Source organism: Alternaria atra (genome assembly GCF_907166805.1).
Source record: "Alternaria atra isolate CS162 genome assembly, contig: 35, whole genome shotgun sequence".
In the NCBI taxonomy this organism is placed as follows: Eukaryota; Fungi; Ascomycota; class Dothideomycetes; order Pleosporales; family Pleosporaceae; genus Alternaria; species Alternaria atra.
The window spans coordinates 1,089,334-1,103,409 of NW_025091334.1; the positions used below are offsets into that span (position 1 = coordinate 1,089,334).

The 14,076-nt window shown below is 54.0% G+C and overlaps 3 protein-coding genes across 3 annotated transcripts; 2 read left to right on the forward strand and 1 right to left on the reverse strand.

Moving 5' to 3' along the window:
- Positions 1–44: 44 nt before the first annotated feature.
- On the reverse strand, positions 45–2,034 carry ALTATR162_LOCUS11269 (uncharacterized protein; the record flags this gene model as incomplete). Its single annotated transcript, XM_043318911.1, has 4 exons — positions 45–299; positions 353–636; positions 723–1,933; positions 1,994–2,034. 4 exons carry the CDS (start codon positions 2,032–2,034, stop codon positions 45–47), a joined length of 1,791 nt encoding a protein of 596 aa, XP_043174846.1.
- A 307-nt stretch (positions 2,035–2,341) lies between these two features.
- On the forward strand, positions 2,342–4,906 carry ALTATR162_LOCUS11270 (uncharacterized protein; the record flags this gene model as incomplete). Its single annotated transcript, XM_043318912.1, has 1 exon — positions 2,342–4,906. One exon carries the CDS (start codon positions 2,342–2,344, stop codon positions 4,904–4,906), a length of 2,565 nt encoding a protein of 854 aa, XP_043174847.1.
- A 1,584-nt stretch (positions 4,907–6,490) lies between these two features.
- Positions 6,491–13,218, forward strand: ALTATR162_LOCUS11271 (uncharacterized protein; the record flags this gene model as incomplete). Its single annotated transcript, XM_043318913.1, has 4 exons — positions 6,491–6,639; positions 6,858–7,521; positions 7,644–12,995; positions 13,051–13,218. The coding sequence occupies 4 exons, from the start codon at positions 6,491–6,493 to the stop codon at positions 13,216–13,218; spliced, it is 6,333 nt and encodes a 2,110-aa protein (XP_043174848.1).
- Positions 13,219–14,076: the final 858 nt, after the last annotated feature.

Below are 14,076 nucleotides of genomic sequence, written 5' to 3' on the forward strand. Positions count from 1 at the left end.
TTGACTGCAAATTGTCCCAGATGGTCTGAAGTCCCACGTTCATGCTATGCGCCCTTTCGACTCGTGCGTCGCAACAAACAGTAATCGCCCCATTGGCGACGGAACTTAGCCGGAATGACAGGTAGATCTGGAACCCAGAGCATACGACTAATAGTGTGTGTCTTGCTCGCGTCTAGAAATGGAAGACACTTCAAGGCCTCCCAGTTCTTTGTATCGGAGATGTAATCGGGCTCAAGAGCTGTTGGTGGAGCCCCATTAGAGCGGGAATCGACGATAAAATCGCACTGCTCAACATCGGTCTATTTTGTAAGGGTTAGTGAAGCTGAAGCTTGTATATCCAGACTTTACCTACATATTTGCTTGGATCTTCCAAATTCTCGTCGTTCATGCCAGATGGCACCAGCCACGTGCCAGGGAATAATTCGAGACTGGCGTCCGCCTCGCTGAACTCGCCTGGCAGAAGACCAGAGAACTCGCTCTTGATGAATTTGGCACGAACTCCCTGAGGTAAGTTGAACGAAGACGGGAAGCGATACCACTCCTTGCCTAGACACACGGTGTCTCCTGGGCGGGCAACTGTCGGGTCGAACAATGGCTTGTAAACTTTCAGTGGCGCTGAGTATGCAGACATGTGGCCTAAAATATGGTTAACACTGCATCTCAGGATGTTTGAAGTATTTTGATGCATGTCGGTAGGTAGTATCAGAGGTGGTCTAACGTACCATTAATTCTGAGAATACCAAGATTTAAAGACAAGAGCACAGGAACACAAACAATGGCGAGCTTCACCATTGGAGGTATCTTGCTTACTAAATGTCGTGGGTCCATGGAGCCAAAGTTGGCTAATAAGATGTGTAGGGAGAGGGCTGCGTTCCAGGCTAGGGCTGGATACGCTGGGTACATGAACCGCTCTTCTTTGTGAGGCTGGACTGTGAATATTGCCAACCATAAGTAGAATGGGCTGACGAAAGTGATAGACCTTGTGAGCGTATTCCGATAAACAGCCCTGTCAAAGACAAGATACTGGATTAGCAACAGCGGCAGAGCAGCTAACGCGAGAAAGAACCAGACGTTAAAGTTCAGGGCCAGGTTGCGAACGTAGAAGTGCCATGGCTCTACGCCATAAATGTCAGGGCCTCTACTACCGCCACTGAAGACGTTGTAAAGTACGATGTTAAGCGGCACGCACACGAGCTTCCTGTAGAACAGCGAGTCGATGGCGGCCTGCAAGAGTACAACAGCGAAAGCCCTACTTGCGCCATCGAGTAGTACTCGTCGCAGACTTTCTAGAATTGTGCCAGTGAACAATCCGGCAATAATGTCTTCCGCGATAAATGGCAGAGCGAGGGCGCCTGCGAAGGGCCAACCCAGGGCACTGCCCACGGCAAACCATGTAATGCCTTGAGCAGTTCTCATCGTACGTCCAGACCAGTCCATAAAAGACGCGAATCCAAGCATAGCACAATTCATGGCAAAACTCGACGGGAGATATGCAGGGGCAGCATGATACATGCCCGGACTTATGACCATGATCATGCCAAAGAAAGATGCGACTCGCACCTCAAATGTCCTTCGAATAGCGGTATACATGCGAGTTTGGCACGCTGCACAGACTACGGCCAGAACGGCGCGCAGGAAATAGAACTCGAAGACCTTTGATCTTTCCAAACCTAGTGCCTGCATGGGCAGCATCGCGAGCCCTATTACGAGCGAGTGTATGGAAGTATAGGCCCAACTTCGAATGGCGTAGTCAGGAGAGTACTCCCAGGTTTGGAGACCGTAGCCATGGTTGAGGTAGTGGCTTGGTTCCCAGTAGTTGAAGACTTCATCGCAATCTTGGATCGGAGAGAAGGCGGCAGCGACGAGACTGGCTAGGGAGAATACGCAGAAGATTCCGAAGGTACTAAGCTGAGGTGGTGGCCTCTCTGGTGTACTATATACATAATGCACACGTTAGCTTAGCTGGCTGTAAGAGGTACGGAACTGGACTGACTCAGGCGCTTGAGGCGCCATCTTCGGGCGCGCAGTAGGCATTTCAGCGATGAGACATGCAAAAGGTGAATACAATGTGCTGACCAATCTCCATTGAAAGTACACTGGAAGCCCTTTCACTGGCAGAGACGCGATGGCCCATTACGCACTTGCGCTCCGTAGGGCTGAGCTCGCGCCTGCCTGCCAAGCGCATTAGCGCGCATCCAAAAAGGCGACGTTCTCCCTCGACGTGATCTTCTCAACCAGAACTATCATCGCACGCACTTAAGCAAACTGGTGCAAACAACGCAGTTGGTATATCGCAGCGATCACGCGTGATTCAGAGAAGACTGCAGAGAGAGACACGAAAATGTCCGACTCTCTGGAACCACCGGCCAAGAGGGCGCGGTTGGAGGCGGACGCTCCCTTTTATGGCACATCTACATCTGCATCTGCGCTCGACGCGCCTGGCTCGCCTGTCGATGACATGGACGACGACTTTTACGACACTACGCCCGTCAAAGCCTCTGCGCTGCCTACTGCGGTGGACGGGACGACGTCGTTGTTTGCTACGGCGGCACCCGCGCCAGCCTTTCACCTTCCTGGACTCGGCTCTGTGAGCGAGACCCCGGTCGCGCAGTCGCAACCACCAAACGGCGCAGTCGTCCAAGACGATGCTCCTGAAGACGGCGAGCTCTCAGATGACGAGGCCTTTTACCATGATGCGAACCCGCAGGCCGGCATCCCAGCCGCCCCGCCCGTAGCCAATCAGGGTGAGGCGCAGGATGAGGCTCCACAGCACTCTGAGCCGCATCTCTCCTCTGTCCAAGGTGCTGTTGCTGCTGCCGATACACCAGCCGCTGACACCGACGGTGAGCTTGACGCGGCCCTCACAGCAGCCATAGATCTCCAGAACGAGATCGAAGACACCACCAAAGATGCTCCTGCACCCGATGGCGTAGCTTTTGATAGCAAGGCCGAGTTCCTGCGCGCGGCCGAAGCCAACAGGGCTGACCAGAACGCCGAATGGCAGCTAGATTCAGATGCATCTGATTCAGACTCATCATCCGACTCTAGCTCTGACTCCAGCTCGGATGAGGGATCAGACGAGGGCGAGCTTCTGGACCCTGAAGAGCAGGTCCGCCTCCTGATGGCTGAAGCTGCCGACGAGCCAGGCGCTTCAGGTCCAGTCAAAGTCAAGACGCTCAACGAGCAGGACGAGAAATACGAGATGCCCGACATCACCGTCACCGAAAACACCAAGATCACAGAACTAGGCAAGGTGGAGTCCATCGTCGGAAACCTTGTTGTTATCAAAGCCAACATGTCTGGCGACGAGCAAGTGCTCGAATCTGGCTCTGCGCTATGTCTAGGAAATCGTACTGTTGTCGGCAAGGTCTCCGAGCAGATTGGTCGCGTGGAAGAGCCTCGCTACTCTTTTGGCTTTAACGACGCTGCTGAACTTGAGACTCTAGGTATTCAGAAAGATACACCCATCTACTATGTGGACGAGCACTCGACCTTTACCGAAACAGAACCTATTCGTCGACAGAAGCATACCGATGCATCGAACCTCCACGACGAAGAGACAAACGATGTTGAATTCTCAGATGACGAGAAGGAGGCTGAATACAAGCGCGAACAGAAGGCTAAGAAGCGCGCTAGGGCGGATGGCAACGACGAACAGGTGGCTGTCAACATCCCTACCGGGCCTAGACTACACGTAGACGCACCCGCACCTCCCATCTACCGGCCTATGGAATACCAGGGCGGCGGCCTGAAATACAGCGATGATGAAGACGAAGACCTGGGCATGTACAAGCCGCTTGCCAGACCGGACCACTTCGAGCAAATCGTTGGTCAAGGTGCGCCACTAGAAGACCGTAGCCACGTTCGAAGAGGCATGGGGCGCGGCAGAGGTCCCTGGGGTGATCGAGGTCGCGGCTTCCGTGGACGAGGAGGAGGTGGCGGTCGCGGCGACTTGGGTGGTGGTCGCGGCGACAGAGGAGGCTACGGCGGCGGACGAGGTGAATTCGGAGGAGGTCGTGGTGGCGGAGGACAACGAGGCGACCGAGGAGGCGGCAATAGCAACAACAACAGAAACGACAGAGGCGGTGGTGACAAGAGCGGACGTGGCGGCAAGAACCAATCTGACCGTGGCAGGCAACAGGACCAGTTCAACGATCGCCAACAGAACAACCAGCAGAGGAACCAATACTCTGCATCACCTGTCCGCCAGCAGCAAGACCGCAGCCAGTCTTACTCTCAGCAGGACCGCAGTCAGTCTCAGCAAGCACAATCCCAGCAGTCCCCATCAGGTGGCGGCGGTGGCAAGAACAAGAACCGCAAACAGCGCCAACGTGAAAAGAGAGAACGGGAACGTCAACAACAACAACAGCAGCAGCAGCAGCAGTCGCAACAGTCTCAACAGCCTCAGAAACAGCAACAGCAACATGCCTCTCCGACACCTTCTGGACCGTCAAACGCTAACGCTTATGCAAACAACAGTAATGCAGGTTGGCCAGTACCCTTCTCAGGGCCATCACAGCCAGCAGTCCCGTATGCTGCCGCTCCCGCACCTCAGCCACCAGCGGCGTACAACTATCAGCCGTCGTACACTCCTCAACCACAGGCACCGGCTCCAGCCCAGCCACCTCAACAGCAGAATCAGGCGGCCAACTTGGCAGCGTGGGCACAGTGGTTCCAAGTCGTAGGAGCCATGAGTGGACAGCAGCAAGCACAACAACCGCAGATGGCAGCGCAGGCTCCTGCACCGCCTCCACCACAACCGCAGGCGCAGTATTCTTACCCTTACCAGCAATATGCGCAACCGGCAGCTCCTGCGAACCCTCCGCAACAGGGCAATGCTCAAGGTGGAGCACAATCTCTTCAAGATATACTGCGAGCTCTCCAGGGCGGAGGAGCACCTCAGTAGGCTTGACGTCAGTGTGGCCAGTCCCCAACTAGCGCCAGTGTATCGATTCGGACAGGTATTTTGTAAGATTATGTTGTTTCAGTATGAGGTGTGGCACGTAAATGCTGCTTTGGTGCCACGCCATGGCAGCTTTACGAAGCATGCCTCTGGTACTGGATGCAGTTCTCCATCGACGTGCGGAAGTGCAGATATACTGCGTCACTGCAGGAAGAAGGACGTGAGATAGACACGGCGACGTATCAGCTTTAATGATTGCTTCTTATGCACGCGTACTAGATGAAGTTGCGATGAGTGGTCTGTTGTGAAATGATCCGACCCGGTTGCCGAAAGAAGCAGTTCGGAATCGATTATAAGGACGTAATGTGACCATGCCCAGGCTGGCATTGTCATAGTCAGTCACGATACGCAGTTCGCAATGTAGGAACACGGAGGTTCGATGTGAGCGCTATTGACCTCCATTGAAGCAATATTCTCCATGACGTCAGCGTCGAGCACAACAAAGTATAGATACATAATAGTGCATGCCATGTAGGTGCATTGTAGCGCAAAAAAGGTTCCTCGGACAACACGGCAAATAGCCAACCACTTAGCCCCCTTAGCCAACAGCTACCCTAGACGTCGGAGAATAATGAAACAGAGTGTTTTGGGCGAAAGCATAAGAAATGGTAACTTGTCACGCCACAGAATCGGATTCGCTTTTGGGGCGAGCTATCGATAATATTAGTTCTGCCCTCGAGGAGACATGGATGCCGAATGCGGTTACGTGTTGTACAGTAAGATGGACGAAGGGAGGAGGCCGATGATGATGATAATGATGATGATGATGTTCCGGCGACTGTGGCTTTGAAAAGCGGGGGAACAGAGGTGCGACGGCTAGGCACAAGTCAGAGGCACTGAAATGAGCATATGCTGCAAACAGAACAAGTGAAATGCAACCATCAAAAGTACAGCAACGTCGTCGAGATTACTGCATGCGGCCAAAGATGCGTGTGGCAGTCGGTTCCGGGTTCAGGTTCGTGTTCTAGGCCGGGGATGGGACTGCTAGGAAGACGGCTGCTCGGTAGGACCCCGTAGTGTGTAGGTAGCTGGTACGGTTAGCGGTAGGGTGTGGGCGCAGGTGGCGCATTGTTGCTCAATGCACAGGTGAGCATGCCGCTCTCCATAGCAAAGTGGAGCCCCCATGCCCATGCACCATCCGAGAGGAACAGAGTCGTCGTCGAGAGTAGTCAGCCATTCCTCACAACCACGACGCATCGCCCGCCTGTGACGCTTCCTACTGCCTGCTGCCCGCCATCCCCGTCCCCGTCCCCGTCTCCCCCACGCTGCTGCCGCTAGATAGCTACCTATCGCCCGCCTCGCTTCGCCTCGCCTCGCCTTTACTGCTGCTCTTCTGCCGACCGCCGCCCATGCTGCACACCTCCAGCTGCTGTCCCGCCTCGATGAAGTAGCCGTCCCAGCCCTTTCTGCGCAAGCAGTCTCCACCAACCCTGCCCGCCGCCGCCGCCGTCGCCGCCATTATCAACGCTGCAGCCGCGCGGGCCATAGTCGCGACTCACCCACCGCACGCCCCCACCGCCCGTGATCATGACGCGGAACGAGACCATCGGCCGCCATGGATCGGTAGAGAGCTCGTGGAGTTCGCGCTCCGGCGACACAATACGGCCCTACGGACGCGCGGGTTCGCTGAGGGGCACCCCCGTCACCGTCAAGACGGACAAGAATCTCAATTCGCGGTACGTTGTTCCATCTTGTGCTGCAAGAGCGGGAAGCCGTGGTGGGGAGGTTGCGCGCGCTGTGCGCCCTCGACTGTAGCCCTGGCCTGGTCCCCAAATGACGCGGGAGACATATGGCGACCACAATGGCCTGGCCTGGCCTTGTCTCGCCGTGTCTCACTGCCAGACGTGCATCGCCTCTGTGAATAGGAAGAAGCACTGCTAACACCCCCATGTAGTGTCGAGAGGGAGTCCGAGATATCGCCTGGCACCGTCCCCCCAGCTCCTCCGCCCAAAGACCCCTCGCACAAGCCGCGCAAGCCTGCCAATTGGGACAACCCTGCGCCGAGCGCTTTTGGGCATCACCGAAAACAGCTGGCTGTCCTGGAGACGTCGGGAGGACGAGTGCCGTCGATATCGCGAAACCCCCCCACCGCTTCGAGCACCAATTCCCAAGTTGCGCCGTGGTCTACCGCGCCCAACGGGAGCACCATGGCCAACAGCGTCTGGAGCAGCTTCTTCAACGATTCGAATGAGGACGTTTCGTCGCCTGGATTTCGCCCGGGAACTGGTACCAGGGAGGACAGCATGGGCTTTCCCATCAAAGACGACAGACGGCCCTCTGTAGCCAGCGCCACCACTGTTAGCAGCACTGGCTCCAAATCGAGCATGGGTCGAGGCTTCCACAAACGCCTGCAAAACGTATTCGGAGAAGACTTCCCCGCCGATGACCGTCAGAACTCGGATACGAGCTTGAACACGCAGCAGCGGAACCGTGGCAACTCCCTCAGCAATACCATAGGCAGTAGACAACAGTCGCGCCCGACCTCGCCTACCAGTTCACGACCACGTACACCCCAGGCGTCCTCGGAAGTCACGCCATGGGAATTCCAAGACTCAAAGGTGAGTCTTTAATTGGTCACCGGACCTCAACGGAGGAAGGCACCTTGTCTTTATACTCTTCATGTTCCTTCCCTATCACCTCACCCCCCCGACCTCGGACCTGTATCACTAACCCCTCATAGGACGTACCTACCCCGGGTGAGAATGGAGGACGTCGCTCATCCGAGCAACATTCAGCCAAGTCGGGTCGATCGCACCATAAGCTGCACGTAAGGCTGCCTGGCACTGGCCACCGGCACAAGGGCAGCAAGGAGGAGAACAAGGCGCCGGAGGGACGCGCAGACATAAGCCAGCCTTACCCATTGCGTCCCACCACCAGCCGCGAAGATTCCACATACAGCATTCGCCCGAACCAGCCTTCAGCCCTCAGCTCCGCCTTTGCCTCCAAGACTAGCCTTCTGGGACGGCCCTCAAGCCCAACGCCAAGCTCATACTCGGATATGACAAGAGATGAGAGGATAGCGCAGCGATCACCCAGCACCAACAAGACGTCACACGGCTTTTTCGCACGATTACGAGGCAAAGATAAGGACAAGCCAGATCGCACACTGCCACAAGACAATCTCAAAAACTTGGCTGCCGCTGGAACGGCCTCGGCCACCTCTCTGAATCCCTCCATCAACACGGCACGACTCCCAAGGCCAGAGGCGTCTCCGCAGATCAACATGGCGAAGCGGCCGATCAACAACGGTGTCGAGGCCCAAGGCAAGGAACAAAGGATGAGAGCTCCTCACCACCGTCTGCCAACCTTCCGGAAAGACAAGCGCGCACCCGCGAGTGAGAACACCGGACGAGACCCCAACGATACCATCGCTAGCACAGCGGGTAACGATGCTGTCTTTTTCCTAGACAGGAATCTTGACGACATGGAAGGCATCGTAAATCCTTCATCACAACAACCGCCCATGACACCGCCTGTAGGAGAAGTGCCAAAGCAGCCACCAAACCTTGGCGAAGATATCTCTGTACCAGGACCTGATGATGACGGTACCGCAGCCTGGGACGCGCCAGACTCTTGGGCAGTGAAGCGTATGAAAGACGAGATGGACAAGCTGAGAGACGCCGATGAGACTACAACACCTTCCAAGGAAGAGAGTGACAGCAAGACATACTGTCTGCGCATCTTCAGAGTTGATTCGACATTTGCGACACTATCGGCCACCTTGAACACGACCGTAAAAGAGATTATACAAATTCTAGGAAAGAAGACCGTGCTGCAGGACGAACTGGACAACTACCACATTGTGATGCGGAAACATGATACTTCGCGGCAACTGGAAAGTAATGAGCGCCCGCTTTTGATCCAAAAGCGATTGTTAGAACTTGCCGGATACACTGATCAGGATCGTCTCGAAGACGTTGGGCGTGAGGACAACAGCTACCTCTGCAGATTTACCTTCCTCCCTGCTAAGATGAGCGGATACTCCAGTCTGGAACGGGACCCCGGGTTCAGCAAGATGCAGAAGTTCAGTCACATCGATCTCCAAGGTCGGAACCTAATCACCATACCCATCACACTCTACCAGAAAGCGACTGAGATAATATCCCTCAATCTGTCGCGCAATCTGTCACTTGATGTTCCCAGAGACTTTATCCTTGCATGCACCAACTTGAGGGAGATCAAATACACAAGCAACGACGCTCGACGACTACCCCCCAGTCTGAGTCTTGCCAGCCGCTTGACCATGCTGGACATCTCGAACAACCGTCTCCAATCTCTTGACCATGCCGACCTGTACAAGCTGCAAAGTCTCCAAGGTCTTCGACTTTCCAATAACGGGCTGACCCGGCTACCAAGGTACTTTGGGGAATACCGTGCGCTTCGCAGTCTGAATCTAAGCTCGAATTCTTTGAACGAGTTCCCCGACTTTCTGTGCGAGGTCCGGACACTGGTGGATCTTGACATCAGCTTCAACTCGATATCGAGCTTACCCAAGATCGGCCAATTGACATGTCTAGAAAGGCTCTGGGCGACGAACAACAAACTGACTGGTAGCTTCCCTCCAACACTGAGCAATTTGGTCAACCTTCGAGAAATCGATGTGCGGTTCAACGCGCTTGATAGTATGGATGTCATGTCCCAATTACCGCGACTGGAATACTTGATGATCGGGCACAACTCCATTTCCGCTTTTGAAGGCTACTTCCCAAAGATTCGCGTCCTGCATATGAACCACAACCCAGTTACACGTTTTGGTCTCAATCAGGCAACACCGTCACTATCGGTCCTCAATCTTGCATCAGCCAAACTGGCGCAACTGCCCGAAGATCTGTTCGGCAAACTGACCGGTCTCACAAAGCTCATCCTCGACAAGAATCATTTCACGTCAATATCGAACAACATTGGAAAGCTTTACAGGTTGGAACATCTTAGTGTGGCACGAAACTCTCTGGACGTATTGCCTGCCGAGATCGGTCGGTTGGTGGAGCTTCGGTATCTGGATGTGCGTGAGAACAATCTGAGCGTACTTCCCTCGGAGCTCTGGTATGCTCGACGACTAGAGACACTAAACGTTTCCTCTAACGTCCTCGACGCATTTCCCAAGCCCGGCGCATCACCTCCACAGGTAACAAACGGCGAACAGAGCCAAGTAGATGGAGCGTCTACACTTGCCACACCAGGTTTGGCCTCGAGTCCCAGTTACGAAGAGCTGGGGAAACTGGAAGACTTCCAGAATCGCCGTCCGAGTCAGGCTTCAGGGGGTCTTAGTGTTGGTGCATCGTCTGCTTCTTCACAACGGAAAGGGTCGCAGGCATCATACAACACTTCGAGCACGGCACGCAAAACATCGGTCGCGTCTCGTGCGGCTACCGAAGGAACTGTGACACCCATGTCCCGCAAAGACTCCAGCCTTAGTAGCCGCTTGGTGACTACTTTTGCGGGCTCCCTTCGACACGTGTTTTTGGCTGACAACCGGCTAAACGACGACGTGTTTGACGAACTATGTCTACTTCCCGAGCTGCGAATCGTGAATCTGGCGTACAATCTTATCTACGACGTACCACCTCGCACGATCCGAAGATGGCAACACCTCACTGAGCTGTACTTGTCGGGCAACGACTTGACATCTCTACCTTCAGAGGATCTGGAGGAAGTTGGTTCGCTCAAGGTCCTCCACATCAACAACAACAAGTTCCAGGTCCTGCCGGCCGAACTTGGCAAGGTTGCGCAGTTGGCTGTTCTCGATGTGGCTAGCAATTCGCTGAAATACAACGTATCGAATTGGCCATATGACTGGAATTGGAACTGGAACCACAAACTCCGCTACCTGAATTTGTCCGGCAATAAGCGTTTAGAGATCAAACCGAGCGGCTCGTATAGTGGTAGTGGTATGAGCATGCGAGAAGGGCGCGACCTTACTGACTTCAGCTCATTGATCAATCTTCGAGTGCTTGGGCTTATGGATGTCACAATGATGGTTCCATCCGTACCTGAACAGTCAGAAGACCGGCGAGTGCGCACTGCTGGCTCTGCTGTCGGGACAATGGCGTACGGTATGGCCGATTCTCTGGGTCGCAACGAACACATCTCGACTATGGACATGGTTGTACCCCGCTTCCGTAGCCATGACGACGAGCAGTTGCTGGGTCTGTTTGATGCACAACCACTTGCGGGCGGCGGAGCTAAAATCGCCAAATACCTGTACGATCACTTCAAGAATCGGTTCGCCGACGAGCTCGAGCGTTTACGACCGAACGAAACGCCATCGGACGCTTTGCGACGAACTTACCTTGGTCTTAATAAGGAATTAGCTACCGCTGCAAGTCAAGGTCTGGACAAGAACGGTCTCACTGCACCATCGACACAAACACGCAGTTCTGTGCCTGACCTCAGCGATGATGACCTGACATCTGGAAGTGTGGCAACTGTACTGTTCCTCAAAGAGATGGAGCTTTACATTTCCAACGTTGGTGATGCACAAGCCCTTCTGATCCGTTCAGAAGGAGGACACAAGATTCTTACCAGAAAACATGACCCCGCTGAACCCGGTGAGAGGTCCAGGATACGAGAAGCCGGCGGGTTTGTCTCGCGACAGGGTAAACTAAACGACGTTCTCGAGGTGTCAAGAGCATTTGGATACGTTCAAATGTCGCCATCGGTTATCGCTTCCCCACACATCCTCAACCTTACCCTTGGCGACAGAGATGAAATGATCTTGATAGCTTCGCGAGAACTGTGGGAATATCTCACTCCAGACTTCGCTGTCGATGTCGCACGATCGGAGCGCGACGACTTGATGGTTGCCGCTCAGAAACTCCGCGACTTGGCCATCGCTTTCGGCGCGACTAACAAGATCATGGTGATGTTGCTTGGTGTCAGCGATCTCAAGAGCAAGCAGCGTGCTCGATACCGCACTCAGAGCATGTCTCTCATACCCGCTCCTGGTGCAGATCCTGATTTCGCTGCCACGCGCAGACGTGGAAAGAAGGGCAATTTGGTTGGTGATTCTAAGCTTGCTCGACTCGACAACGAGGTAGACGCGCCAACGGGAGAAGTCAGTCTGGTATTCACGGATATAAAGAACTCGACCATACTCTGGGAAACGTACCCGATTGCCATGCGCTCTGCAATAAAGATGCACAACGAACTCATGCGCCGACAGCTGCGCATCATTGGTGGTTACGAGGTCAAGACGGAAGGCGACGCCTTTATGGTCGCTTTCCGCACTGTAACGTCAGCTCTGTTGTGGTGTTTTACGATTCAGAGTCAGCTACTCGAAGTACAGTGGCCGCAAGAGATTCTCAACAGCGTCAATGGGCAGGAAGTCGTTGACCCTGATGGTAATGTCATCTTCCGAGGTCTCTCAGTCCGTATGGGTATCCACTGGGGCACGCCGGTGTGTGAAGTCGACCCAGTCACGAAGCGCATGGACTACTTTGGACCCATGGTCAATCGCGCTTCTCGTATCTCTTCCGTTGCTGATGGAGGTCAAATCACCGTCTCGTCCGACTTCATCGCTGAGATTCAACGTCTGCTCGAGACGCACATTGAAGGCGATCGTAAGAACTCAGCCGGATCTGAAGAAGCATATGGCGACGACATGAACAGTCAGATGATCCGTGGTGAACTACGATCGCTTAGCTCCCAAGGTTTCGAGGTCAAAGATCTGGGTGAACGCCGTCTCAAAGGACTTGAGAACCCTGAATACATATACCTCATGTACCCCCACTCGCTGGCCAGTCGTCTTGCTATCCAACGACAGACGGAACAGAAACCTGCAGAACAACAGAAAGAGGCTACGGCGGGCCAGAAGATGGCGGGTAGTCAGCTCACCATCGATACAGAAGACGTATGGGATCTCTGGAATATTAGTCTACGTTTGGAGATGCTGTGCAGTTCGCTCGAGAACCCAGGATGCTCAGAGTTGAAGCCGCCCGAGACGGCGCTGTTGGAAAGGATGAAGAGTAGGGGTGGCGAGATAACGGACCGATTCTTGATCAATTTCGTCGAGCATCAGATCTCCAGAATCGAGGTATGTTCCCTTATACTTTTAGTACTAAGAAAGCGAATGCTAATGAGGATGATAGACTTGTGCCAGCACCCTCGCCCTGCGTCATCTAGTAAAGCCGTTCGGCAGTGCGCCTCTACTTGAGCAAGCTTGCCACATGGGCGACATTTTCTCAGAGCTAACCGCGAAGCTAAAGCGACTTGAGGAGTTTGAACGTGGAGCTATGGAGGGCATGGCGCCATCATGAGCAGTGGCAGCCTAACACGAAACGACCAAACTTCACTGCAATTGCGCAACCTCACAATCGAACACGATCACTTGTGGCCCATCGGAAGCGGCAACGAACGATGACCACGAACTCCCGCTTCCGATAACCTTTTCTACACTACAACCCTATCTTATCCTAATCCATCAGCTTCTCTCTCTCCTCAGCGAAGGGAAATGGGCATCTATATTATAAAACACACGCGCACATGCACGACCGCCCTGGAGGCTGCACCTCTATACTTACCTACCTCATTTCACATTACCTCGATACCAACATGCATGTTATCGCAACACCTCGGAATCCTGAGTGGACAACTCTTCAGTTTTAACGGCGTTTTGGAGGGGAACTGGCCCCTAGGAGAGCTGCTTTGGTCTCCGTGAATGCGCTATGCGGTTTGGTTTTCTCTGTTTTGCTGGCTGTCTTGTTGTTTTTTTGCTACGCGTGGGCTGGATTGTAGCTGTAAGGTTTATTGTTATCATGCTGGGTCGGACATGGCCTTGGACGGACGGACGAACGAATGGACGGTCTCTTTCTTTCACGGCCTTTGGATGGTTGGTTGATGCGGTGGCACTCTGCTTGATACTGAAGCGTTCTTTAGGGGAGCAAGCGGTGTGGTTCGGGTGTGTATGAATTGGAGTATGATTGCGGGCTGATGGTTGGGAGACTTGGTAGGAAGTCGAGGCGGTAAGGGGTTTGTGAATGATTATCGCTTTTTACCTGTGCAAAGATATCGTATATTCGTCTTGTGCGTGCGTGGCTAATGACAGGAATCTGTGAGCTATGGTGGCTCACAGAGGCGACTCAGCGCGCAATGACGCTGGAGTGAGAATGTGTATA